General features: G+C 33.5%; 1 protein-coding gene across 2 annotated transcripts; it reads left to right on the forward strand.

The window, feature by feature from the left end:
* The first annotated feature begins 292 nt into the window (after positions 1–292).
* Positions 293–26,588, forward strand: unc45b (unc-45 myosin chaperone B). 2 transcript variants are annotated; one of them, XM_056464010.1, is made up of 20 exons: positions 293–401; positions 1,651–1,827; positions 1,906–1,942; positions 3,336–3,511; positions 3,589–3,678; positions 6,067–6,234; positions 6,697–6,862; positions 6,950–7,120; positions 9,829–10,000; positions 12,430–12,730; positions 13,307–13,401; positions 16,340–16,481; positions 16,581–16,721; positions 20,151–20,278; positions 20,693–20,759; positions 20,838–20,951; positions 21,069–21,184; positions 24,582–24,699; positions 24,777–24,932; positions 25,744–26,588. In XM_056464010.1, the coding sequence occupies exons 1-20, from the start codon at positions 396–398 to the stop codon at positions 26,005–26,007; spliced, it is 2,805 nt and encodes a 934-aa protein (XP_056319985.1). In that variant the 5' UTR covers positions 293–395; the 3' UTR covers positions 26,008–26,588. The 2 variants fall into 2 exon arrangements, with proteins under 2 accessions (XP_056319985.1, XP_056319986.1); XM_056464011.1 differs by lacking the exon at positions 293–401 and adding an exon at positions 569–632.
* Positions 26,589–27,165: the final 577 nt, after the last annotated feature.

A 27,165-nucleotide genomic window follows, 5' to 3' on the forward strand; every position in this document is an offset into this window, starting at 1 on the left:
TCATCCCCTCTCCATAAATAGACCCTATCAGAGAAAGTCCATTGCACTGATATAAGGGGTGGCCAAATTTCTACAAAACCACAACTAATGTACAATCACAGGAATAAACAAACATTGCCTAAACACACAATATCAAAAACACACAATTACAATCTCAGGTTTCTTTCCCAAGTTGCATAGCTCATTCACAATGAACAGGTGATTAAAATAAAAGCCATTCCACCCCTCACCATGAAATGGATTCATCCGTAATCCTGGTATGTTAACACTCTATGTGTAAGATATATATAAGACTGACTCTTGAAGTACTGCTACTATTGAAAAACCCAAACGACAAGAAACAACACTGACGCACAGAACAGATTTTCTTTTACGACGAAGCTGAATTGACTTCAATGACGGTATGTGACTTTGATAATGTGCATGATTGCTTGTTTTTGGATGTATAATCTGATGGGTTTGAGGAGTTTGTCCAATGAATGGATAATTGAAGATTGGTTTGTGGAGGTGTAGGACCTCTTTGGAGGCCATGTTGTTGCCCAAATAAGGTATATGTGGTCAGACATTTAAAGTCAGAGTTAACATGTGCTTGACCATTTGCTTGAGAACACTGGGAAATTGACACTTAAATGGTAAGTTTGGAAATGTGCTAGATTTAAATGTTGTTAGGACCTCGTTTTGAGTAATTATTTGTAATTAAGACCATAACAAAAAGTTTTTGAAAAGGTTTTGACCTTCTATAGACTACATTTTTGTAAACCACAAGAAAAAAGCATCCAAAATGAATTTTGTTTTCTAAGATTGGTCCAAAATGTAGTTTATGTCCTCTAAATCTACACTTCAGCAACCAGAACTTTTAAGTATATGAAGATATTTCTCTGAAGATTTGTATGAAGTTTATTCATCTTCATTTGCTTGGTTTCATACAACAGTAATATGAGATTTGTTCTAAATACACCGTGAAAGTCAGTATATTTTTTGAGATATTCGTACTGTCATATGTAAACCCTCTAAATACTCATCAAAGAGTTTAGAACCTGATTTTGCTCAATGTTCTGTGAATTTATGCAAAGTAGTGCATATTTGTATAGATGCATCATTTGCATATCTAAAAATGCAGAGTAATAAATTACATGGTTTCCTTAATTTTTAAGTTAAATTGTATTGAACTTATGTTTAATTTGAACTTAAATGACATCAAACCGACTTAAAATAGTCTGTATGACGTTAACAAATAAATTAAAAGCATGATTAAATGTAGTTTAATTTGTTATGATTAACATAAAAAATGCATTGTCATGATTTAATGAGTGTTTAATTACTTTTACAGTGTTTTGGAAACTTTATAAGTTGAATCCGATTAACTTTACAAGTCATTTCAAATTGCATTTCATTAAACTGACTTCAAATGTTGAGTTAAATCTTAAATCATTACGTTTAAAAATGAATCAGTAACTAAAACATATTGTCAGTATTTATTGCTTGCATAATTCTTTGCTGTAAAACTAATGCTTTTTATGCAGAATTTAGAAACATGTAGCCTATTTTTATATTTAAATATATAATAAGTTTTATATAAGTTTGATTGCACTTAAAAAAATATTTGCATGCAAACAATGTTGAACTTTTCAAACTGAAATCCTCTTCTAGATGGGAGAAATTGGAGATTCAGTCCAGTTAAAGGAAGAAGGCAACAAGCACTTCCAGGCCGGAGAAATCGACCAAGCCATTGAGTGCTACACCAAAGCCATAAAGACCTGCAAGAAAGAAGACAAGAAAGCATTAGCTGTTATCTATAGGAACAGATCAGCCTGTTTCCTGAAAAAGGTAAGAATCTACACATTACAAGCCTAGATTAATCATCATTGCTACTGTGCGCAATTAGTTTAATTATTTGTTTTACAGGAAAATTACAGCAACGCAGCATCAGATGCCACAAAAGGTATGATTTTATGGTAAACTTTTAGTTTAATTAACCACTATTAACTAGTTGGGTAAAGATTAATCATGATAAATCACAACCAAAATAAAAGTTTGTTTTGACATAATATATATAGTGACATATTTTGATATAGTGTATATTTATATATAATATAGACACATGTATATTATGTACACATGATACACACACACATACATAAAAAACAAAAATATACAAAACAGTTTGTTACATAGATATTTAAATGTAAATATAATTTATATCATATACATATCATTTATATCATATACATACAACTTATTATAACTCAATTACAGCAAAAATACTGTATTTACATGTACAGTACCATTTATTCTGCTGTTTATGTATCTATATATTTCCTGTAAATATACAGTAATTTCCACAACGCAACTTTAAAAAATAGTAACACACTGCATAGCTGTCCTACAGTAAAATACAGTTCATATTACAGTTAAATACTGTAATTTACTTGAAATTGTTAACAGTGTACTTACAAAGTATGATAATATTCTACATCCCTAGTACCAATACATAAACCCAAGCTTATTAACTATCAATAACTAACACATTAGTAGTTTATTGAGCTAAAAGGCTTGTTAAGGATTTGTTAATAGTGAAAATTGTAGCTTTTAAATGCAATGTGACCGCTTTTTGGATTTTAATACTTCTCTTTTTTACATTTTCAACTCTAAACTATTACCTTTGCTGAATTATTAAATAGTAGTAACCTTATGATTAACCTTAAATTACATTAATCTGACTTACATTAATCTGAAAATAGTGTGTATAACTTAAAAAAATAAATTAAAAACATGATTAACTTTCAGTTGTATTAAAATGCAGTTTAATTTGTTATGATTAACATAAAAAACATGCATTGTCATGATTTATTGATCATTTAATTTCTTTTACAGTGTTTTGGAAACTTTGTAAGTTTATCTTGCTGTATATGTATTTACAGTCTTGTATATCTTTACTGTAAACTATACAGTAATTCTCACAACCCTACTTTAAAAACAGTAACATACTCCATAACTTTCCTACAGTAATACACAGTTCATATTACAGTTAAATACTGTGTAATTTACAAAAAATTGGGAACAGTGTACTTATAAAGTATGATGATATTCTACATCCCTAATACCAATACATAAACCCAGCCTGATTAACTATCATTAACCAACACATTAGTAGTTGATTGAGCTAAACGTCTTGTTAAGGATTTGTTAATAGCGAGAATTGTAATTTAATATAAAATGTGACCGATTTTATGATTTTAATTCTTTTTTTTTTACATTTTCAACTATAATCTGTTACCTTTGCTGATTCGTTAAATAGTAAATAATGAATCTTGACATATATTTTTTAAATCCAGCTATCGATGTGGATGCAGCAGATATCAAGGCTCTGTACAGAAGATGTCAAGCATTTGAGAAGCTCGGCAAACTGGACATGGCCTTTAAAGACGTCCAAAGGTGTGCAACCATAGAGCCAAAAAACAAGACCTTCCTGGAGACCCTCAGGAGACTCGGAGCTGAAATCCAACAAAAGGTGAGGATTAGTTTAGTGAAGACGAGTTCAATTAATGTTTAATCTTGAGCGTTTTTAATATTTGATTTTCTCAACAGCTGAAAACAACATTTTCAACAGACTCCAGAGTGCAGAACATGTTTGACATCCTATTTTCAGACGAACCAGATAAGGAAAAGAGAGAAAAGGTTTGATCATTTCTTTTGAGTTTATAAAGCTGAGAATAAAATGAATGCAATGTCGCGTATTTAAGGTTTAGTTTATTTGGTTCTGCATAGATATATAGAGTGAATAATTAGAGCAATGACATCCATACATGAATACAAAGAACCAAAAAATCCAAATAAGTTAAATAAAACATTTAAAAAACATCCATCAAAATATATTCTTATACAGTGCTCAGCATAATTGAGTACACCCCATTTTGAAAATGATTATTTGTATCCATTTCTCAGTGAATATTGGCAATGTATTTCGGTGCATTTAAACAAAACAGATTTATTAAACAGATATATTTATGAAAATAATATTTTAGTCACCAAACATCTTTACAAATTAAAAAATAATCCCATTAAATTCAAGCAAAATATTGCAAAAAAAATGAATAAATACAACCTACAAAATTTCAACTAAATTTTTTCATTTTTGCTTCTCTTGATTTTCCCTCTTTTTTAAAATTTGTATTTAATATTTTTCCCTAATATATAAATTTGGGTGTACTACTTTTTGGACCGTTATCATAAGTTATTTTGTTAGATTAGCTCCAGATTTGGCTTCTAATGAACAGTTGAAGTCAGAATTATTAGTCCCCCTTTGACTTTTTTATCTTTTTAAAATATTTAGAGATTGTAACAGAGCAAAGAAATTTTCACAGTATGTCTGATAATGTTTTTTCTTCTGGAGAAAGTCTTATTTGATTTATTTTGGCTAGAATAAAATCTGTTTAAATTTTTTATGAACCATTTTAAGGTCAAAATTATCAAGCTTTAAGCAGTTTTTTTTTCAACTGTCCACAGAACAAACCATCGTTATACAATGACTTGCCTAATTGCCCTAACCCTGCCTAGTTAACCTAGTTAACCTTGTTAAGCCTTTAAATGTCACTTTAAGTTGTATAGAATTGTCTTGAAAAATAGCTAGTAAAATATTATTTACTGTCATCATGGCAAAGATATAATAAATCAGTTATTAGAAATGAGTTATTAAAACTATTATTAATAGAAATGTGTTGTGTCTTCTCTCCATTAAACAGAAATTGGGGGGAAAAATAAACAGGGGGGCTAATAAATCAGGCAGGCTAATAATTCCGACTTCAACTGTATTTGCACAAATATAATATTGTATAGCTTTCTATTAAAAATAGGAATTTAAAAGATTTGTGAGGGGTGTACTCATATATGCTGAGCACTGTTTATTCAAAATAAACAATTAACGTATATTATATATATATATATATATATATATATATACACACACATCTCTTTATATATATATATATATATATATATATATATATATATATATATAGATAGATAGATAGATAGATAGATAGATAGATAGATAGATAGATAGATAGATAGATAGATAGATAGATAGATAGATAGATAGATAGATAGATAGATAGATAGATAGATTTATATAAAACCGTCTGCTTAATCCGTGGTTTCCAAAGTGGGGATCGGGCCCCCCTAGGGGGTCACGGGACAATTGCTTGGCGATGTCCAAATTTCAAATTCACTTTATTAAACTATAAGAATTACCATACTTTATCCATAACTTACTGATAAACAAATGTGTTGTTAATAGTAACATTGTTAACATGTTAATAATAAACTTTAAAAAACAACATGCAAATAAAAAGTCATCAGCCTTTCAATTATTCTTTGTGACTCCTGGGGTGATAACGTTATATTAAAGACACAGCAATAGCGTCAGATGCAGCACATTGATTTTATGGCACCAGATTAACATTTCTGACACCTTTACGACACTCACGTACATTGAAAATAAACACAGGCCACAACTGAACATGGAGTATGGTCTGCGAGTGGCGTTCTCCAAAATTAAAAGATGAATAGACTTGGGCCTATTGGTATGTGTGCACTGTTGTGTGCAAGTTTTATATATTTATAACCACCTCAGAGAGTATCGGGGGTTATGAGTCACAGGCATTGTTATTTTAGGGGGTCGCAGGCTAAAAGTTTGGAAACCCCTGTGCTAAATGACTTAATGTAAAATACATTCCACATAAATCATTCCAAAATATACAAAGTAACACCTTTCCCAGTACTGGGTTGCGGCTGGAAGGGCATCCGCTGCATAAAGCATGGTGGTTCATTTTAATGTTAGTGGCGACCCCTGATAAGTAAGGGACTCGGCCGAAGGAAAATGAATGAATGAATGGCAGCCAATAAACAAACAAAAACATTCTTCTACATCAACACATTCATACACACCCAGCATCCCAACATCAAAGATCAAAATGGATAAAAATCTATTTACAAAGACCATTTGTTGAAAGTCTCTAAGCGATTTCTCAGTCTAAGTCTTGTTTGCGTGTTTGTTGGGTCCACTAGGCGGCCAATAACCTAATAGTCCTGGCCAGAGAGGATGCGGGTGCAGAGAGAATCTTCCAGAACAATGGCGTGCCTTTACTCATGCAGCTGATTGACACTGGAAAACCCGAGATGATTCTGGCTGCCATCCGGACGCTGTCAGGAATGTGCACAGGACACCGAGCCAGGGTGAGGAGCAGAGAAATCAGCCTTATCTTTCCTTATCTCATCCATTTTATGTTTAAAAATAGCGAAAAGATAAAGCTACTTTAGAAGCAAAATGGCACTATTTAATAATGATACAGGGTGTCTGTGGGGTCTTAATAAGTCTTAAAATATCTTAAATTTAGACCTTAAAAAGTCTTACATTTATCAAATTTTGTGTTATAGATAGGCCAGTCACAATAATCAATAATCAATATTGCACTTATCGCACCACACATGACATGACCTCAATAATTTTTGGTGATGCAATATATATCGCCTTTTAGCATTTTAGCTGAATGTGCAACATCTCTATCTCTATTGGAGGTATCAGTGTCAGTATGGTTAAAAAAACACTGTTCTTTACACTTTAAACCATTCATTCAATTATATTTGTAATGATTGTTTGGGTAACATTGTGTCAAACATTATGTTGGTGTCTTAAAGGCAACAGCCATCATCCATTCAGTGGGAATTAGCAAACTGTGCAGCATCATGGCTGTGGACAATGAAGAGATTGCTCTGGCTACAGCAAACCTCTTCCAGTGTGTCAATGACTCTCTGTCTGGAGGAGACAAGAGAAACTACGGCAAAGAAGAGGCCCTCGTACTTGGTGAGAGAGGATTTTTAAAACCATTTAGACTAACAAATAGACTTTTGAATGTCAACTAATTGAAACTAACTGTCCGATGACCGGCAGACTCCAGTAAGGACTTGAAGGATATCCTGCTGGCCTTGTTGGAGATGATTGCAAGCAAGAACGTTTCTGGACACGGCAGAGACCAGGCTCTCAACCTCCTGACTAAAAACGTACCAAGACAAAACAAGAAAAGCGCTGATAACTCCAAGTGCCTTTTCACCGTTGACCATGGTATGGTATTCATTAGTGTCCACCTTATTTTTAGCATGAGTGCCATGCAATGATATACAAAGGCTTCCAGTGTCAGAGATAATACGTAGTAGACGTAGAGTTATTATATACAGTGGTGTAAAGTTACAAATTACAAATACTCAAATTACTGTAAACGAGTAGTTTATCTCAGGAATTTACTGAGTAGTTTTAAAATCGTCACCTTAGAATTATAAGGTTCTATCTGACATTTTTGTCAAAATTGAGTTATTGACATACTCTTATTAAATGACACCTTATTTACATTATGGGATGTTTTTTATAAGTTGTTTACATTTTAAAACTTTTTATTTAAAAAAACAAATGTTACACACGTACTGTTTGCTATGGAAAACTTTGAAGCTCAATATCTCAAAATCATTCAGAATGCAGATAGAACCTTATAATTCCAATGTGACAACATTTCTACTTTTACTTCCTCTTGATTAAAACCCAATCCCAATTCTACCCCTTAGCCCTTCCCCTTACCCCTTGTTTTGCGTGTTCACGTGAAGGGGTAGGGGTGTCCCCATTCTCTTTAGTTTAAGGCGTAGGGCTAACGGGAAGGGCTAGATTGCCCTTGAAACGGATATTTTTCAGAACCACACTCAAGAGGTAAGAAAAATTTCCTACAACAGCAGCATGGCTGGACACGAAAGTAAGGAGATGCACAAATTAGTCTTTTTTTTTGGCATTATTACAAATTTTTACAACAGACAAGCATATGTTTTATAACACAACGGTGTTCATGTTTTACCGTAATGCTTTTAAAAAATGATAAATTTTGCTAGCTATAATCCATAGTAATAACTCCTGTATGCTAGTCTTACAACATACTTTCAAATCTGACACTCAAATACCCTGTCAGAAAAGTCTAGTGGCTGGGAATGGGTTTTTTACAGTGTCTGCTATAATGTTAATGTTGTTTTTGTGTGTTTACATACATATGGCCACGGTGTAAATGCACAGTACAGCTACGATCCTATTGCCACATTAGATCATTATGATAACATGATGTCATTGCATTCAGTGATTTCCTGAAGATAAACACCCACAAATAACGCAACTGGAATAACTACAGCAGTCGCGATTGTGTGATCTCATATGAAGCAAGAAATGGTGATGACATATGATGATGTGCAGGTGCTTAGGGGTAAACTGAAGCACCTCCTCCCCTTCACACTCTGTTTCAAGGGTCATGGGAAAGGGGCAGGGGTACAACAATAGAATTGGCATTGGACATAAATTTTAGTGCTGTATTGGTACTTTTATTTTTTCTTGTCTATGGGGATTGGCTCAGTAGAAAAATCAGTCATACGATTCCCGTCCAAGGAAATCACACATAAAAAGTAAATTGCATCATAGTGAACAATTTCAAGACATGGGCACTTTATATGCCCAAAAAGATCCAAAATCTTTACACGTAAAAACCAAGAGACTGTAGACTACATGTTACTGATGACGGATATTTACTGTATGATGACTGAAATTGTCAAATGGCCTTAAACAATCAATAAATGCACTACAGAATGTTATGTTTACACACACATGCACAAATTGCATATAAATGCATCAGCATTTCACAATGTAATACTACTACTCTTTACTTACATTTTGATTTTATATATATATATGTTATATAATAGAGGTTCATTGGTTAATGTAGCCTATATTCTGGCATGAACAAACAATGAACAATACATTGATTACAGTATTTCTTCACATTTGTTTGAAAATGCAGTCATTCATTATTAGTCTTTGTTTACTCAAAATGCGTTAGCTAATGTTAACAAGCACAACTTTATATTTTAATAATGCATTAGTAAATGTTGAGATAAAAATTAACTTTGATTAATAAATGCTGAAGAAGTACTATAAAGTCTTATTACTAATGGAAAAATATTGTAAAATTAACCCACACTTAACTGAACTAAACTGAACTTAAACTCTGAAAACTCGACTGACCCAGTTTCAGTTTACCATTATCTTCTATGTTAAGTTGCTTTGACACAATCTAAGTTGTAAAAGCGCTATAGAAATAAAGATGAATTGAATTAAATTGAATTGTAAAGTCTTACCGCTGCTTCAGAAAATTGCTAATTGTCATTTTTTTTAAGCTGGTTGGTATAAACAAAATCGTTTGTAGTGCAGAAAGAGCACTTTGTTATTCCTCTAGCTATTTACCTGAAGTTTTGTACATTTAAATTTGACATACTTTATTTTAAGGTACAATTTTCACTATTAACAAGACATTAACTAAGACTTTTAGCTCAATATACTACTAATTTGCTTCATATTAATAGACATTGCTTATTAATACTTTATAAGTACTATATAAGTTATAAGTAATTAATTAATAAGTAATTAATAAGTTAATTAATTAATTAATAAGTAATTAATACTTTATAAGTACTAATAAACCGCCAATATCTTAATAATAGGCAGGTAATAAGCCACTTGTACTGTTTATCAGTACTAATAAACAGCTTTTATCTTAATAAAAGGCAGGTAATATTAGTGGAAATGATTACTAACACCAACCAAATCAAAATAAGGTTGATAGTGTGAAAATTTGTAATAATTTTAAATAGATAACTATTATTTAAACGTTATTCATGCTAATAGGAGGACAGAAATTTGCATGTTTAAACTTAATGGTGTTTTTTTTTATGCAAATGTCTTAAAAACAGGCCTGAAGAAGATTCTGAAGGTGTGCGGTCAGGTTCCAGATCTTCCAGATCAGCTGCCGATGACAGAAAACACACAGCTGATTGCCAGCGTTCTCCTCAACAAGCTGTATGATGACCTTCGCTGTGATCCCGAGAGAGATCAATTCAGAGATATCTGTGATGACTATATTAAGTAAGTTTCACTTTTGCTTTAAAAGTCTTTGTTAAAGCCTTATGTCATAAACCAAAGCCAACAGCTTTAGCAGAGGACAATCACAGCATTACAAAATTTGATTCTAACAAAGAAGTACATGTATATATAAAATATATATATATATATATATATATATATATATATATATATATATATATATATGAAAGAACTACAATCTCATGAAGCTTTGCAGACAAGGGTTAGGACAATAAAAATAAAACTAGAAACAGACAATAAAACTAAAATAGAAATATATAAATATGCAAATATTGATGTGTTTTGATATATCTAAGGGTCCTTTTTTAGAGGTCTTTACCCATGATGCTGTACAGATTTCAACCAATCGAAGGGTTGCAGTGAGCAATGTTGTTTTTTTTTGCACAAATTCCACAGTCAACACGGTTGCTTTAAAATACATTGAAATAATGCTAACAGATGTGTTCGACAAAAGAATCAATTAACAATCTTGGAGGGTAACAGGTCTGTCTTTGAATGTTTACTGGTTATTATTAAAAATACATTATTGTACAGAGAAATCATTTTCTCAAAGTTTTTCATTTTTCAGTTTTTCAAAGCAGCTGTTCTCAATCCTCATCCTTGCAGCCCCCGCTATGCATATTTTGTAGGTTTCTCTTACTGCTCCGGTGGTTTATTCCATTTGATTGTAAGTTCCCTGCGAAGTGGAAATCACAGGATATTCTGCCATAATTCCAAATTGAATGTTCAATTCAAAGCATAACATGTGCAAGATATTTGGATATTATGCGCGGTGGCACAGTAGGAAGTGCCGACCCAGATTAATAAAGGGACTAAGCCGAAAAGAAAATTGATGAATGAATGAATGAACATGCGCAAGAGACAACTTCTATGCTAATCACATGATTAAATAACCATTCACCCTTCTGTAATAATTGAAAATGCTGCGGGCGACACAGTGGCTCTGTGGTTAGCACTATCGCCTCAAAGCAAGAAGGTTGCTGGTTCGAGTCCCAGCTGGGTCAGTTAGCGTTTCTGTGTGGAGTTTGCATGTTCTCCCCATGTTGGCGTGGGTTTCCTCCGGATGCTCCGGTTTCTCACACAGTTCAAAGTGAACAATATGTAGGGAACATGACATCTCAACACAGTTCCTTTTTGGAACCCTTTTTTAATGAGCTCGTTATCTAAATCATTTTAGTTAAATAAAAAAGATATGCAAAATAAGCATTGCGGGAGGACCAGGACTGAGAAATGCTGCATTAAAGGCACAGTAAGTAATTTTGACCACTAGAGGGCGTGTATTACAACAAACTAAGGCATAGTTTGATGACATTGTTGAGTGTGGAATCATGGGAGATGTGGGATTCATTACATCCTTCGAAATTCCTGCAAAAATCATGCTCATCATGGATGAATAACATATAACAATGTTCTAGTGGTTTTTGGGATATTTTAATGAAAATAAAATACAGATACAGGTAAATAGTTTATTCATCCCAAAGGGGAATTTATAAATTTCAGCAATATCCAAATACGTGATAGATAAAAGCAATAACAGAATATATACTCACGTACATTCACACATAAATTATAAAATAAAAACCAAAGCTTTGAGTCCTGTAATGCGATTATCTGTGTGTGTATATATATATATATATATATATATATATATATATATATATATATATATATATATATATATATATATAATTTAAGTCAGAATTATTAGCCCCCCTTTTATTTTTTTTGCTTTTTAAAATATTTCCCAAATGATGTTCAACAGAGCGAGGAAATTATCACAGTATGTCTGATAATATTTTTTTCTTCTGGAGAAAGTTTTATTTCAGCTAGAAAACAGCAGTTTTTTATTTTTTTAAGGTCAAAATTAATAGCCCCTTTAAGCTATATTTTTCCAATAGTCTACAGAACAAACCATCATTATACAATAACTTGCCTAATTACCCTAACCTGCCTAGTTAACCTAATTAACCTAGTTAAGCCTTTAAAAGTCACTTTAAGCTGTTTAGAAGTGTCTTGCTAAATATCTAGTCAAATATTATTTACTGTCATCATGGCAAAGATAAAATAAATCAGTTATTAGAAATGAGTTATTAAAACTATTATGTTAAGAAATGTGTTGAAGAATCTTCTCTCCATTAAACAGAAATTGGGGAAAAAATTAAACAAGGGGGGCTAATAATTCTGACTTTAACTATACATATATATATTACACATATCCTATATACAATGTTGCTGGTTTTCAGTCAAGCCAAGAACTTATGTACTAGCCCTTGCGAGTACAGAGGAATTCTTTGTGCAAGCAAAGTCAATAAGAGCAGCTTGTAAAGACAATACACATAAGTCATAAGTTTAAAAAGATTATGAATGCATTTAAAAAAATAAATATATAATAAATATTAAAACATCCACAGGAGCAAGTTTGACCCCAACGACATGGACAAGAACATTCACGCCATCAACACTCTGTCAGGTATCCTGCAGGGGCCTTTCGATCTGGGCAACGTCCTGGCAGGTCGGCAGGGTGTTATGGAGATGATGGTGGCCCTCTGCGGATCCGAGCGTGAAGTTGACCAACTGGTAGCAGTGGAGGCCCTCATTCACGCCTCCACTAAAACCAGCAAAGCCTCCTTCTTCATCAGCAATGGAGTCTCTCTGCTGAAGGAGATGTACAAGAAGACCAAGAACGAGAAGATCAAGATCAGAGCTCTTGTGGTAAGCAGACACGCTGTAATGCTGTTCAGACTTGTTTGTTATTGTTTTTATTAGCGAGCAAATGAGACCGGTTGATAATGAAGTCAAAATGATTCGCCTTCCTGTAATTTGATATTTTCCTTTTCAAATGTTTCCCAAATGATGTTTAACAGAGGAAGGAATATTTCACAGTATTTCCTATAATATTTTTTCTTCTGGAGAAAGTATTATGTGTTTTATTTTGGCTAGAATAACAGCAGTTTTACACTTTATGTCAATATTATTAGCCCTCTTTTGCAATATTTTTTCGGTTGTCTACAGAACAAACCATCCTTATACAATGACTTGCCTAATTACCCTGACTTGCTTAGTTAACCTAGTTAAGCCTTTAAATCTCAGCTGAAAAGTATCTAGAAAAATATTATTCACTGTCATCTTAGCAAAGATAAAATAAATCAGTTATTAGAGCTGAGTTAAAAATATAATGTTTAGAAATGTGTTGAAAAAATCTTTTGCGTTAAACAGTAGTTGGGGAAAACAATATTCAGGAGGGCTAATAATTCTGACTGCAACTGTATGTCCTATTTTTTTTCTCAGGGTCTGTGCAAACTGGGATCTGCTGGAGGTGATGATTACAGCATGAGACAATTTGCAGAGGGTTCCACTGAGAAACTGGCCAAGCAGTGCAGAAAGTGAGAGCGCTTTATTTAATTTGAATTTGACTTTTGAATAGGGCTGCATGATATTGGAAAAATCTGATATTGCCATGTTTTAATTGTCTGTGATAAATATTTCAATATGGGATACAGTTTTATATGATTGTTTAAATATGTCTATTTGGTTTTCTATGGAGTCTAACAGTATTCAAGTACAGAAGTTGAATAATCACCATGCAAAAAATGCTTTTTCTTACTTTGCTTCATCTAGTTTCTAGTTCAAATATCAATAAATTCTTAGATCAAGTAAAAATATTAAACTTTTCCTTAAACTTTTGTTATCAAGTTTTTTCTTAAAACAAACAAAACAAACAAATCTGTCAGTGGGGGAAGTAAAATAATCAGTAAAAAAAGCGTTTTCTTTGAAATGTAAATATTTGGACTAGAAACAAGATTTTTTTTTGCATAAATCGTATAAAATCTGTATTAATACAGTAGTTAAATACAATCCTGTAGCTCTTGGTCCACTATAATTCAGACTCAACATTGCATATCCTGTGCAATTCCGACTGCACACATTGTGATATCGATGCTGAAACAATATATTGTGCAGCCCAACTATTGATATTATGGTTTAATATACTACTTATTCACTATCCTTCGGCTTAGATTCTGATTTATCAGGGGTCACCACAGCAGAATGAATCACCAATTACTCTGGAATATGTTTTATGCAGTGAACTTATTACTACAAATATCTAAATTACCCTTCAAAATATTAAGATTAGATTTATATTTATTTGGATTAGATTTATTAGATCTTTATTTGAATAATTGTTTTAGTGGGGGGTGGGGGAGTTGGCAAGGATAAATTTAAGCTATAATTCACCCCAAACCAAAAAAAAACTGTCATCATTTACTCACTCTTCACTGGTCACAAACTTTCTTGGGTTTTACGTTCTTCTGTTGAACACAAAAGAAGTTAGAAAAATCATTTGAAACCTGCAACCATTCATTTTTTCATTTTCCTTAAGCTTAGTCTCTTTAGTCATCAGGGGTTGCCACAGCGGAATGAACTGCCAATTTACCCAGCTTATGTTTTACACAGCGGATGCCCTTCCAGCTGCAACCCAGTACTAGGAAACATCCAATACTCTCACATTGACACTGATACACTACGATCAATTTAGTTTGTTCAATTCACCTATAGCGCATGTCTTTGGACTGTGGGGGAAACCAGAGCACCCAGAGGAAACCCACACGAACAAAGGAAGAACATGCAAAATCCACACAGAAATGCCAACTGACCCAGCCGGGACTCAAACCAGCGACCTTCTTGATGTGAGGCGACAGTGCTAACCACTGAGCCACCGTGCCGCCCCAACTGTAACCATTGACTTTTGTAATATTTGTTTTTTCTACTATTTAGGTCAGTGGTTACTGGTTTCCAACATTCTTCAAAATATCTTCTTATGTGTTCAATGGAAAAAAGAAACTTGTAAAGGTTTAGAACCAATTTAGGATGAGTAAAAAGTGATTACATTTATATTTTTGGGTGAAATATTCAATAAGATCGAAACTTAGATTAAATATTATTTTATGAATACATTCCCAGAACTTCTGGATTCTTAAAAAAAAATCCAGAATAAAGTCATAAAAAAAAATACAGAAAATAAAAATCATGGTTTCCACAAAAATATTGAGTAGCACAATAGCACTTCATGAGTCATTCATTCATTCATTTTCTATTTGGCTTAGTCCCTTTATTAATATGGGGTCGCCACAGCGGAATGAACTGCCAACTTATCCAGCATATGTTTTACGCAGCGGATGAGTATCAAATCAAATATAAAAACATTTCTGAAAGATCATGTGACACCTAAGCCTACTGTAATCCGCTTGTTAAGTGTGACGTCACTCGAAGCGGCTTCCGGGTCCAAGCGCTCTATCAGACTGAATGGGGAGACTCATCAACTGGTAATAATAAACGTTTACAAAGCAATGTAATACTTTCGGAAATCACGATCGCAATATATACATCCATTCCTAATATCCGATGGCCAGAAATTGGTAAAATTTTGGTGTTTGTTATGCAGCAAGTCCAGAGATTGTTGTGTACACCATGATTCTATTTAAAATTCACTTTGAAGTGTGATAGGACTAATAAGTGGTCATAAACAAATATTTTCTCAGTTCAAATGAGTAGCGGCTTGGACACGGAAACTGTATTCCATACGTCACCAATATGTCACGACTTAACAGGCGGATGATGTTAAAATTCAGCATAAAATACACTACATTTTACATTAAGGTAAACATTTTAAAAATATTCCACAGCACTTCTGTTTTTACTGAATTTTCATCATAAAAGTCATTCATTATGAGAATTCTTTCAAAAATAAAAACCTCACCAACCCCAAACATCTGTACAAGCAACGGTAGAATATTTGTTATTTTCAGAACTCAAAACCAAATCTCCTTCTCAGTCCAAAATGACTAAAACTATCATGGAAAACCATTTTAAGGTCAATATTATTAGTTCACTTAAGCAATATATATTTTTTTGATTGTCTACAGAACAAACCACTGTTATACAATGATTTCCCTAATTAACCTAACTTTCTTAAATAACCAACTTAAACCTTTAAATGGCACTTTAAGCTGAATACTAGTGTCTTGAAAAATATCTAAAATATTGTTTACTGTCATCATGGCAAAGATAAAAGAAATCAGCTATCAAATGAGTTATTAAAACTATTATGTTTAGAAATGTGTTTAGAAATCTGCTAAACAGAAATTGTGGAAATAATATATAGGAGGGCTAATAATTCAGGAAGGCTAATAATTCTGGCTTCACCTGTACATTAAAATATGACCACCCTTATTTACTTTGTCAGCAAGCATTTGTCATGTTTGCACTTGATCCATGCACACTTTACAAGTTCATACTGCATTTCAACTTTTTTCTTTTTAGGTGGCTCTGCAATCCCACCCTTGACGTGCGCACCAGAAAGTGGGCCATTGAAGGTTTGGCTTACCTCACCAATGATGCAGATGTGAAAGATGACTTTGCCGAGGATGAACCAGCCATGAGGGCCATGTTTGAACTCACCAAGGTGCGTGCAGACAGAAAGAAACACAGAATTTACTAATTTTTTAGTCAATCATTATGGCTTAACAAAGATTCATGTAAAAATGCACATTTTTACTTGTAGTCAAACGATAAGACCATCCTGTATGCGGTCGCCTGCACCCTTGTCAACTGCACCAACAGCTATGATAAGAAAGAGATCATCCCTGAAATGGTGCAACTGGCCAAATTCTCCAAACAACACGTCCCTGAACAACATCCAAAGGTAAGTGCGGAAAATTAGCCAGTAAAAGCATAAATATTTTTTGTATTTATTATTATAATAGTTGCTGATGTTTATCGGTTGATATCGAATTACTTTAAAGGGCACCTATTGTGCAAAAATCACTTTTATAAGGGGTTTAAACACAGTTGTGTAGCAGCAGTGTGAGAATACGACCAACTTCTAATGGTAAAAATGTGTTCATTTAAATTTTATAATCACACTTAATCACACTTCATAAATCAGTCTGCATAAACACTTTTTTTTATTAATGTCAGGCTAACAATAACAGCATCATACAAATATATTAAGTAGATTGTATATGAGTTTTAGAGAGAAGTATAGCATCAAATAAGTATAACAAATAAATATAACTAAAAAACAAACAACAAATAATATAAAAACATGTGTTAAGCTAATTAAATAGGAAAATAAGTTCTAATAGATTTAAGAAAACAATAAAAACAAGGTATACGTTGAGAGAATGTGCAGCGGTGTATATGGAATTTTAAAAGGAGGTTAATAATGAAATATTCCTTACATTTATCATCAGGAGTATTGAAAAAACCCAACAGGATATCCTTAAAAGATAACAAGAATCTCGGTAGTACTTTGTAATGATCTGCATAAACACTTTGATTGACATTTTCCCTTTGTAGATGTCATCAGAGGGGAAAAACCCCATCCATTAGTGATGATCTCTCCCTCATTAGCATAAACAGCCCTGAGTGAGAAGCAGCCAACTGCCATTAGTGTTTTAGCACCACACCAGAAAAGATAATGTCAGCGACTAAGGGGTATTATAAATGTCAAGATTTGCGATGCATACATTTAAAATATGCACTCTCTAGAGACATCAGAGACTTACATCTTGTAAAAAGGGGCATAACAGGTGCCTTTAAAGCAAAAAAAAAGCTTCCCTTTAAAGCATAATTAAGCATATCAGTAATAATATGAAAAAGGCAGCTACAAATATATATTTTTAATTAAATAAAGGTGCTGCACAATAAGTTTTTCTCAGTGCAAAATCATTAAATACTTGCAAAAAAATATTTGTAAAAAAAAATCTGACCTGTGGCCAATATGTTCAACATTTAAGATGTGTATGAGCAAAGTGTTAGTTTGGGCTGAAATGTGTTAGACAATAAAAAAGTGCAACTGCACATTTTCCTGGAGTTGTAAAATGTCTAATTTACATATTGCAACAGCACTGGCTTTATTTGTAAAGGTCCTATACAATTAAAATAAAACTATTAGTTTCAGTCTGTTCGTTTTAAGGGTATCAGTGACAAAATTTGCGTTTAGAAAATATATAACTGATAAAAACATGTAAAGCTTGCAGTTTTTCACTTCCACCTAAATACAGTAGGTCAACAATTTTCCTCATACTTCAGTTTCTCAACAAATCTTGACCAATCAAATGCTCTCTAGTATCTGACTTGCCCCGCCCCCTTTAAGACGCTTTTCAATTCACCTTTATTTCTATAGCGCTTTTACAATGTAGACTGGGTCAAAGCAGCTTCACATAGAATATTATAGTATTAAAACAGTGTCAGTTCAGTTTTCAGAGTTTGAGTTCAGTTTAGCTCAGTTCAGTGTGGTTTAATATTCAATGCTGAGAGTCCAAACAGTGAGGAGAAAATCCATTGATGCGCTGCTCTACGAGTTCTGAACCATGCAAGCCAGTGGTGACAGCGGCGTAGAAAAAACTTCACCAATTGGCGAAAGTGAAGAATTAAAAAACTTAGAGAGAAACCAGGCTCAGTTGGGCACGACCATTTCTTCTATGGCCAAACGTCTTGTACAGAGCTGCAGTCTAGGCGCAGTAAAGACTCGTCTGTCCCTGGAGTGTCACAGGAATCAATCACATGCTCTCCACTCCTCCAAGACCATCACAGCAGCTGCTCAGTATATGGCCTGGTCCAGGATTATGGAAACCTTGGGATCATCTCGTCGCTGGTCTTGGACCACATCAGTGGCACTGCATAGTCTCTGCGGGTCTCTGGATGAGTATCCCCAGGTGGAAATAGAGAATAATTAGCGTATCTGCTGTTCATAGTGTATATAAACAAGATACAAAAAACCTGCCTGGAGTACATTCATGTATCATACCGCTAAGTGATGCACTGAGTGTATGCTTTACTGAACAGATAGGTCTTTAATCTAGTTTTGAACTGCGAGAGTGTGTCTGAGCCTCAGACATTATCCGGAAGGCTTTTCTAGAGTTTAGGAGCCATAAATGAGAAGGCTCGACCTCCTTTACTCGACTTTGCTATTCTAGTTACTACCAGAAGCCCTGAGTTTTGAGATCTTAAAAAGCGGGTTGGATTGTAGCTAGACAGAAGGTTGGTTAGATAAACAGGAGCTAGATTATTTAAAGCTTTATAGGTAAGAAGCAATATTTTAAAATCAATACTAAATTTAACAGACAGCCATTATAATGAGGATAAAATTGGGGTGTTGTGATCATATTTTCTAGACCTGGGAAGAACTCATATTGTACTAGCTGAAGTTTATTAATAAAGGATGCTGGGCAAACAGCGAACAGAGCATTACAGTAATCCAGCCTAGAAGTCATAAAACCATGGACTAGCTTTTCTGCATCTGAGATGGATTCTCGTTTGCTTTCATTTGATGAGCTTGAGCTTAACCACTCTTACTGGGACAGATTTTTTTTGTTTTTGTAAAAGGGGAGGAGCTACTCATGTCCTGCCCTCTCTTCATTTTATCAGTTGAGATTATGTCAAACATCAAATAAAAACACATTTCAAAGCACTTCATGTGACCTTTAAGCTTATTAAATAAATATGTTCTATTATGTGTCAAATTAAATGACTGTTTTAATTGAAATATTCTATTATATTATAAATATTCTAATATCGCACTATTTCTGTCATTCTTTTCTTTATCAATCCTTTTTAACACATTTTTAATATGTTTTTAATCATTTCTATTCTTTGTCATTTTTATTTTTTATACCTGTATTTTAGTTTGTTTTTTTATTCTTAATTATTTAAAGCACTGAGTTATCATTGTGTATGAAATGCTATATAAATGCTATATAAATAAACTTACCTTGCCTATTAAATAGCTAAAAAATCATCTCTGAGGATTGTCATACAGTAATTTATTTTATCTGAATTTGTGCCTCACTTAATTCCTAAGTTAAACGTTTAATAGATTCAATCCTTGTTCAGTTTAATGTAAGAACAACTAACTAGTATACAACTGTTTGCAATTGACCAATATTGGCCGAATGTTTGTTTTTTCTCAATATTTTTCAGTATCAATTGAATCAGTATTGGATTCGGCTAAAAAAAATCCTATTGGTGCATTCCACGAATTTTATTATTATTAATTATTAGCAATAAATACAGCAAAATGAAATGCAGTGCCACAGGAGTAGATACATTCATTCGTCTTGTGCTTTAGGATAAGAAGGACTTCATTGTAAGGCGAGTGAAAAGGCTATTGAAAGCTGGAGTCACGTCAGCACTCGCTGTCATGGTCAAAGCTGATAACTCCATCCTGACTGATCAGACTAAAGAAATGCTTGCAAGGTAAGACTCGTTAAAAATTCTAGAATGACCTCAAAATATGTCATATACTGTATTTGTAATGATAAAGCTCAGCCAGTGGAAACAATGTTAAATGCAAATAATCACATGTAGCTAAAAAGGGCATATTATGATAGATTTTCATAGTTTGGGATATTTAACTTGTTTTGCATAAAATTTTATAAAATATCCAATGTGATAAAGTCATAATAAAAATTATATTATTGAAGAATGCTTTTGCTAGCTAAATATTTTTCACTATGTGTGTGTGTACAGTATTATCTTTTTAACTGTAATAAATTGTGATATAATTTACTATTTTAGTAGCACTCCACCATACTAAAATATAGTATGGTTTGATGGTTTGTCATCTATTATGCTGCTAAAATGAATACATTTATTATTTTGTCCATGCAGAGTGTTCCTTGCCTTGGCTGAAGATGTTAAAGATCGCGGCACAATCGTAGCTCAAGGTGGAGGAAAGGTAAAAGACCACAGACGAAACACAAACCCAGCAGATACTTCAGTGGAAATAAACACTATTTATTATTATGTTCAACAGGCTTTGATCCCATTAGCCCTGGAAGGAACTGACAAAGGAAAAATAAAGGCCAGCCATGCTCTGGCTAAGATCGCTGCCGTATCCAATCCTGAAATCGCTTTCCCTGGAGAGAGGGTAAGATAAACTTTTATGCCTGTACAACTGTGAAAGGTTATATTAATGTGTTTTGCTCTTTTTTGGAATTAAAAAAATCTAATATGAAATCCCATACCTCATTTTCTCTTTGTCCAGATTTATGAAGTTGTGCGCCCACTGGTTTCCTTGCTAGGCACAGATCGTGATGGAATGGAAAACTTTGAAGCTCTGCTGGGTCTTACAAATCTTGCTGGCTTAAACGACAAACTTCGGTGAGTGTCGGGGTTGCCAGAGTTTTGCAAAACTAACTAGATCAATGGCTAAACAAAACTAGCCCAATGGCCAATAAAAACTAGAGCAATAGCCAATCAAAACTAGCGCAATAGCCAATCAAAACTAGCCCAATGGCTAATAAAAACAAGAGCAATTGCCAATCAACACTAGCACAATAGCTAATCAAAGCTAGCACAATAACCAATTAAAACTAGCACAATGGCCAATTAAAACTAGCGCAATGGCCAATCAAAATTAGCCCAATGGCCAATAAAAATTAGAGCAATGGCCAATCAAAACTAGCAAAATAGCCTATCAAAATTAGCCCTATGGACAATCAAAATTAGCCCAATAGCTCAATAATATCAAAACTCAAAATATGCCACCGCCCATTTGTGAAATTCACATTTACACGGTTTCCTGTATGAAAATAACGCTAGAGTTTTTATTATAAATATTCTGTTATCAAAAAACATAATCTTACCTTAAGATTGACTGCACAGTTAGCATTGTGTCTCTCATGTTACTGCCATGTGCCACCCAACAATTGAAATAAAATATATTTTATATTAAAGATATTTTTAAAAATTTAAATAAACATTGCTTCCGCTCGTTCATCACGCTAGCATGGATTTTATTATCAGTATATTGTACATTTTGGTAAAAAAGTTGTAAAGAAAAATGTTTACATATGGTTTTTATGTGTTTAATTGTCTAAAATGTGTATAATGTGTTAAAATATGGTTAAACATAACCATAAAAATATAATTATTAGATGTAACATGTCAAACCTTTAACATGCAAAATAAAAAAAATTCTTGATAAGTGGCTAAAAGTAGTCTGATTCCATGGGAAAAATATGGACTTGGCAACCCTGGTGAGTGTCAAAGGACTTATAAGTCATCTGTTGATGATTTAGATGTATCAAATGCAAACATTTCAGAAAAAATTGAATTTTATATAGTGCATAATATATATAATAAGTCAAACATTTATATGAAAACAGTACAAAATATCCCTCCCATAGCCACTTCAGAGTAAACATGGCCAGCATATTGAGAACTCTACAAATACAAAACCCAGACCACTTACTATTTGTTATGTGTATGCTTTTTTGATTTTATTTTTTTATTGGAAATACAAAATCCAACTACAACAAAATGGCATTCAACTTCACAAATTGTGTATCACACATGGAAGGCTAAACACAATATAATATAAAAAAGTACAAAAATGTAAATGACAAAAACCATCCGAACTGAAGTAAAATTAAGAGTGAAAATAAAAAACATAAAAAAGAAATCAATATAAGACAGATCTTGGCTATGGCAAGTTATATGATACAAATAAATTAAAACATTTCTAAGGCAGTTTTTTTCATTTTGGTCAGGGCATCCAAAAAGATTTAAAGTTCTTTTATAAAGACATTGTGTAGTGGATAGTTTTTAAAATATCTACATTTATGAATAAAATATTTGGCTAATACAATGATCATATTTATCAAATATTGTAATGTGAAGGTCAAACCTTCACCATCCACATTCTTTATCATCAACCAGTCTTGCACTTTTTTCCAAAATGATTGCACAGAGCTGCAAGTAAAAAATGTGTGTTCTGTGTCTTCAATTGAGTGTTTAGATAAATGCAATGGTGAATTTTCAAAATTAAATTTCACGTTTAAAAACCTATTAGAAGGGTATATATCATTTAATATTTTAAATTGTAATTCTTTTGCCTTGGGGATAATTGGAAATTTAAGATATGTCATTCTAAAATGTTTAACAGTATTTTAATCCAATGAATTAAATAATTTATTTCTTAATACTTGATAGGGGAAGCAAGATTTGATAATAATTTCTCCTTAATGTTTATTAGTGCAAAGTTTATCATTGATTTCAATCTCACCAATATATAATAAGGGAAGGATTGGAGTAATTTTCGAATAGGATAGGAAATTTTTCATTAACATTTTTATACCTGAGTGTATTGCTTTAATAACAATGAAAAACTGCTTTAGATGACAAGCAAATCAGTGTCTTTAGAGTGAAAGTATTATAATCTAGAATATTGCCCCTGCCATGCATAATGTCTGTTACTGACCAAATATTTTCATTTAAACATTCCTCATTTATGTGGATGCTTTTACTAATAGAGTGGAGGAACTATGACGTCACCTTGTACGCTAATCGGCTACAAGCATAAAACTGGTTCCCTAGAAAATCCCAATAAGATTTTCCCATAGGTTTTTTAAAGATTGCAAATAATAAGCTCTGTGTTCAAACACAGTTCATTACACTTACACGTTTTGTCTAACCGGATAATCCTCACACGAAAATACAAAGTTGGATCTTAAATGCAAACGCAAGAACTAAAAAGCTAACATTAGACTATAAAGGACTACAGTGCCTTCAGGGCCTGTGACGTCAGCACCACCCTGCTACAGACAACTTATCAAGCTTATTTATAGAAATATGCTCCATGACAAAGATTTCCTCTCTCGGTTGATTATATTATAATTGACGCTATATATTATAAACAATAAATATGCAAACACACATCTGTGTAGACCTACGTGCATTTTGGATAGTTTTTTTACATTGCAAATAGATTTTGTTTTGCTTTACGGTTGTTGTAAAAGTTTTAAAACTGTATGTATAAATGTGCCTACATAGTATTATCATAAGACATATTTAAATAAGTGCTTGCGTGCATACAGTCCGATTACCTTGGTAACAGAAGACAAATATGAGGCGTGAGCGACAAGTCTATATGCCTGCAAATTCCATCATGAACACAGAAAAACATTCAATATTCTTTTTTGTCACGAAGTACACAAAATTCATGATCATGTTAAAATTTCTTACATATTTATTCACATGCTTGCATTACAGAGAGCAGGAAAGAGACAGGCTACATTAAGCAGTATCTTCATAATATTATTAGTTCATAATATGAATTAGTTAAAAGAAATTATGAACAAATTTATCTGTCTTGACAGTCTTTATGAATGAAGTCATTATCTACACACAATATGAATTCCCAATTAGAAAAATACTACAAACTATAAAATACTTTTCATGGAAATACTTAAATAACAGACAAATCCAAATGCCCAATGCAAGCGAGCTGCGCTCCAGTCCAGCTTAGCTCGATGACTACAAATTGACGTCATAGTTCCTCCACTCTATTTTGGTCTAAAGTGCTACATTTGAGACAGTTATTAGTAAAACAAAGGTGACTTTCTAGTTAGGGTTCCCTCTGGTGGGATGGAGGAGAAACTGCAGGCCTCTATTACAATATCACACTGTAGAGTACAACCAAATGCTTAACCCAAAAATTTAAACTAATATTTCCAAGTAAAGCACAAATGTAATCCTCCTATCTATCTTTCAACAGGGTAAAAATCCTGAAAGAAAAAGCACTACCAGAAATCGAGAACTACATGTTTGAGGATCATGAACAGATCAGACAAGCCGCCACAGAGTGCATGTGCAATCTAGTTTGCTGCAAGGAGGTACTGTATGAACATTCTGCTAACCAAAAAATGCCTCTTACAAGTGGATGGCAATATTGAGCAGACTCTTTTAACAGGTCCAAGACAGATATCTGGAAGACGGCAATGATAAACTCAAGCTTCTAATCCTTCTCTGCGGTGAGGATGAGGAGCAGCTTCAGAGGGCAGCAGCCGGTGCTCTGGCGATGCTCACTGCTGCACAGAAGAAACTGGCTGTTAAGATGACTAAAGTGGTATGTACTTTTAAAGGTGCTGTATGTAGGAATGAGCATCTGTGAAGGCGAATATTCTGATGTATAAGAGACAAATATGATCATCTGTGAATATTTTATTTTTCTATTTCTGCGACACAAACTACTATGACAATGATCACCTCGGATGCTTATTATGTGCTTTATTTAGTGTTAAATATTGTAAATTGTCGGTTCATTCCGCTGTGGCTACCCCTGATAAATAAGGAACTAAGCCAAATGAAAATGAATGAAACAATATACATACAGATGAAGGCAAAATTACTTTTAAGTGCTGTTTAACATAGCAAGTAGCCGGTAGTGCATGTGCTGCGTAATAACATATGCTGGATAAGTTGGCGGTTCTTTTTGCTGTGGTGACCTCTGATTAATAATCAGACTAATCCGAAAAGAAAATGAACGAATGAATTAATGAATGAAAATTGGCCGAAGTGTATGAGAGTGTGTGCAAATGCGGGTGTGTATGGGTGTTTTCCAGTACTGGGTTGCGGCTGGAAGTGCATCCACTGCGTAAAACATATGCTGGAATAGTTGGCGGTTCATTCTGCTGTGGCAACCCTTGATAAATAAGGGAAGGAAAATGAATGATGGAATAACCACAGTAAAAGCAGATTAATTGACTCCAGTCTCTTGAATTATTCTAGTACTCAACTTTTGCATTGTGGCCATAAGTTGTGAATTATTTTCAAATAACCCAACTGCCTGTCATCAATTATTCCTTACAGAGGTAATTATTTTGCTAAAGATGCCCATACAAAAGATGACTGACTCTCCTTTGTTTTTACATCAACAGACTGAGCAGTGGCTTGAGATCCTGCAGAGACTGTGCATCCACGATAACCCTGAGATTCAGCACAGAGGTCTTGTGACAGTGTATAACATGCTGGATGCTGATGATCAACTAGCCAAGAAGCTCGTTGAAAGTGACATGCTGGAAATCCTGACGTATGTGGCAAAACTAGAGGACAACCCCAAGAAACAGAACGCTATAGATGCCGCTCGTGCCTGCCTGTCCAAAGCCATGGATAATGGACTTATAAAGCCGTTTTCAAATTAAAAATGAAATTGTGTCATTAGGTGAAGAGAGAATGGTCTGCTTTCTGGGAAAGTTGAAACGACTGCAAACCATTTGTAATACGTTTTATTTTTTAAATTTGTAATGATACGCATGGTTATTTTTTTCAGATTGTATGTTTGTATGGCTGTTTGTTTGATCAGTGGTTTTGGATTTGGTATTTATATTTTATGTATTTGCACATGTGATTTTATTTTATTATTTTTTTTTTTTTTTGAGAAAAGACTACTGGAATATTTTTTAATATTTACAAGATCAATGTTTGTTTTAATGTAATACCTTCTATTGCAGGGGTGTCCAAACTCAGTCCTGAAGGGCCGGTGTCCTGCAAAGCTTACTTCCAACTCCAATCAGACACACCTGGGCTTGCTTATCAAGTTCTTACTAGGCTTTCTAGAAACATCTGTGAAGGTGGGTTGAGGCAAGTTGGAGCTAAAATCTGCTGGTCACCAGCCCTCCAGGACCAAATTTGGGCAACTCAATTCTATTTTATTGCTAAATTGAAATGATCTGGAAATCTGTTAAAACATCCCAAATCAATAAATGCTATTAAATAATTATTATTAGTCTATTAACAACTTTGGATTCATTAAGTGGTGTTAATGAACTGCAGCCTTTAGTAATTTCTTATTTAAAATATACAGGTTTTGAAATATTAATTAAAATACAGCTCTTTTAGAAAAGATTAATCTTATCTAAAAGTTCTGTTTTAATTCACATTTATTTAATTTTTACATGAATTCAATCATTTTCTTTTCGGCTTAGTCCCTTTATTAATCTGAGGTAGCCACAGCAGAATGAACCGCCAACTTATCCAGCATTTGTTTTACACAGCAGATGCCCTTCCAGCTGCAACCCATCACTGGGTAACATCCATACACACTCATACACTACGGACAATTTATTTTACACGATTCACCTGTACCACATGTTTTTGGACTTGTGGGGGGAACTGGAGCACCCAGAGGAAACCCACTCCGACACGGGGAGAACATGCAAACTCCACACAGAAACGCCAACTTACCCAGCCGAGGCTCAAACTAGCGAGCTTCTTGCTGTGAGGCGAATGTGCTACCCACTGTGCCACCGCGCAGCCCTTAATTTTTTTAATGAAATCAAAATTAGCATGTTGAGCTGAGG

Source organism: Danio aesculapii, chromosome 8, assembly GCF_903798145.1.
Source record: "Danio aesculapii chromosome 8, fDanAes4.1, whole genome shotgun sequence".
In the NCBI taxonomy this organism is placed as follows: domain Eukaryota; kingdom Metazoa; phylum Chordata; class Actinopteri; order Cypriniformes; family Danionidae; genus Danio; species Danio aesculapii.

Excerpts from the sequence above, each read along its gene's own strand:
- unc45b (XM_056464010.1), top strand. Across the intron at positions 13,402-16,339 it reads CTGGCCAAGCAGTGCAGAAA|GTGGCTCTGCAATCCCACCC; the intron begins GTGAGAGCGCTT and ends TTTTCTTTTTAG. Across the intron at positions 24,700-24,776 it reads ATCTAGTTTGCTGCAAGGAG|GTCCAAGACAGATATCTGGA; the intron begins GTACTGTATGAA and ends CTCTTTTAACAG.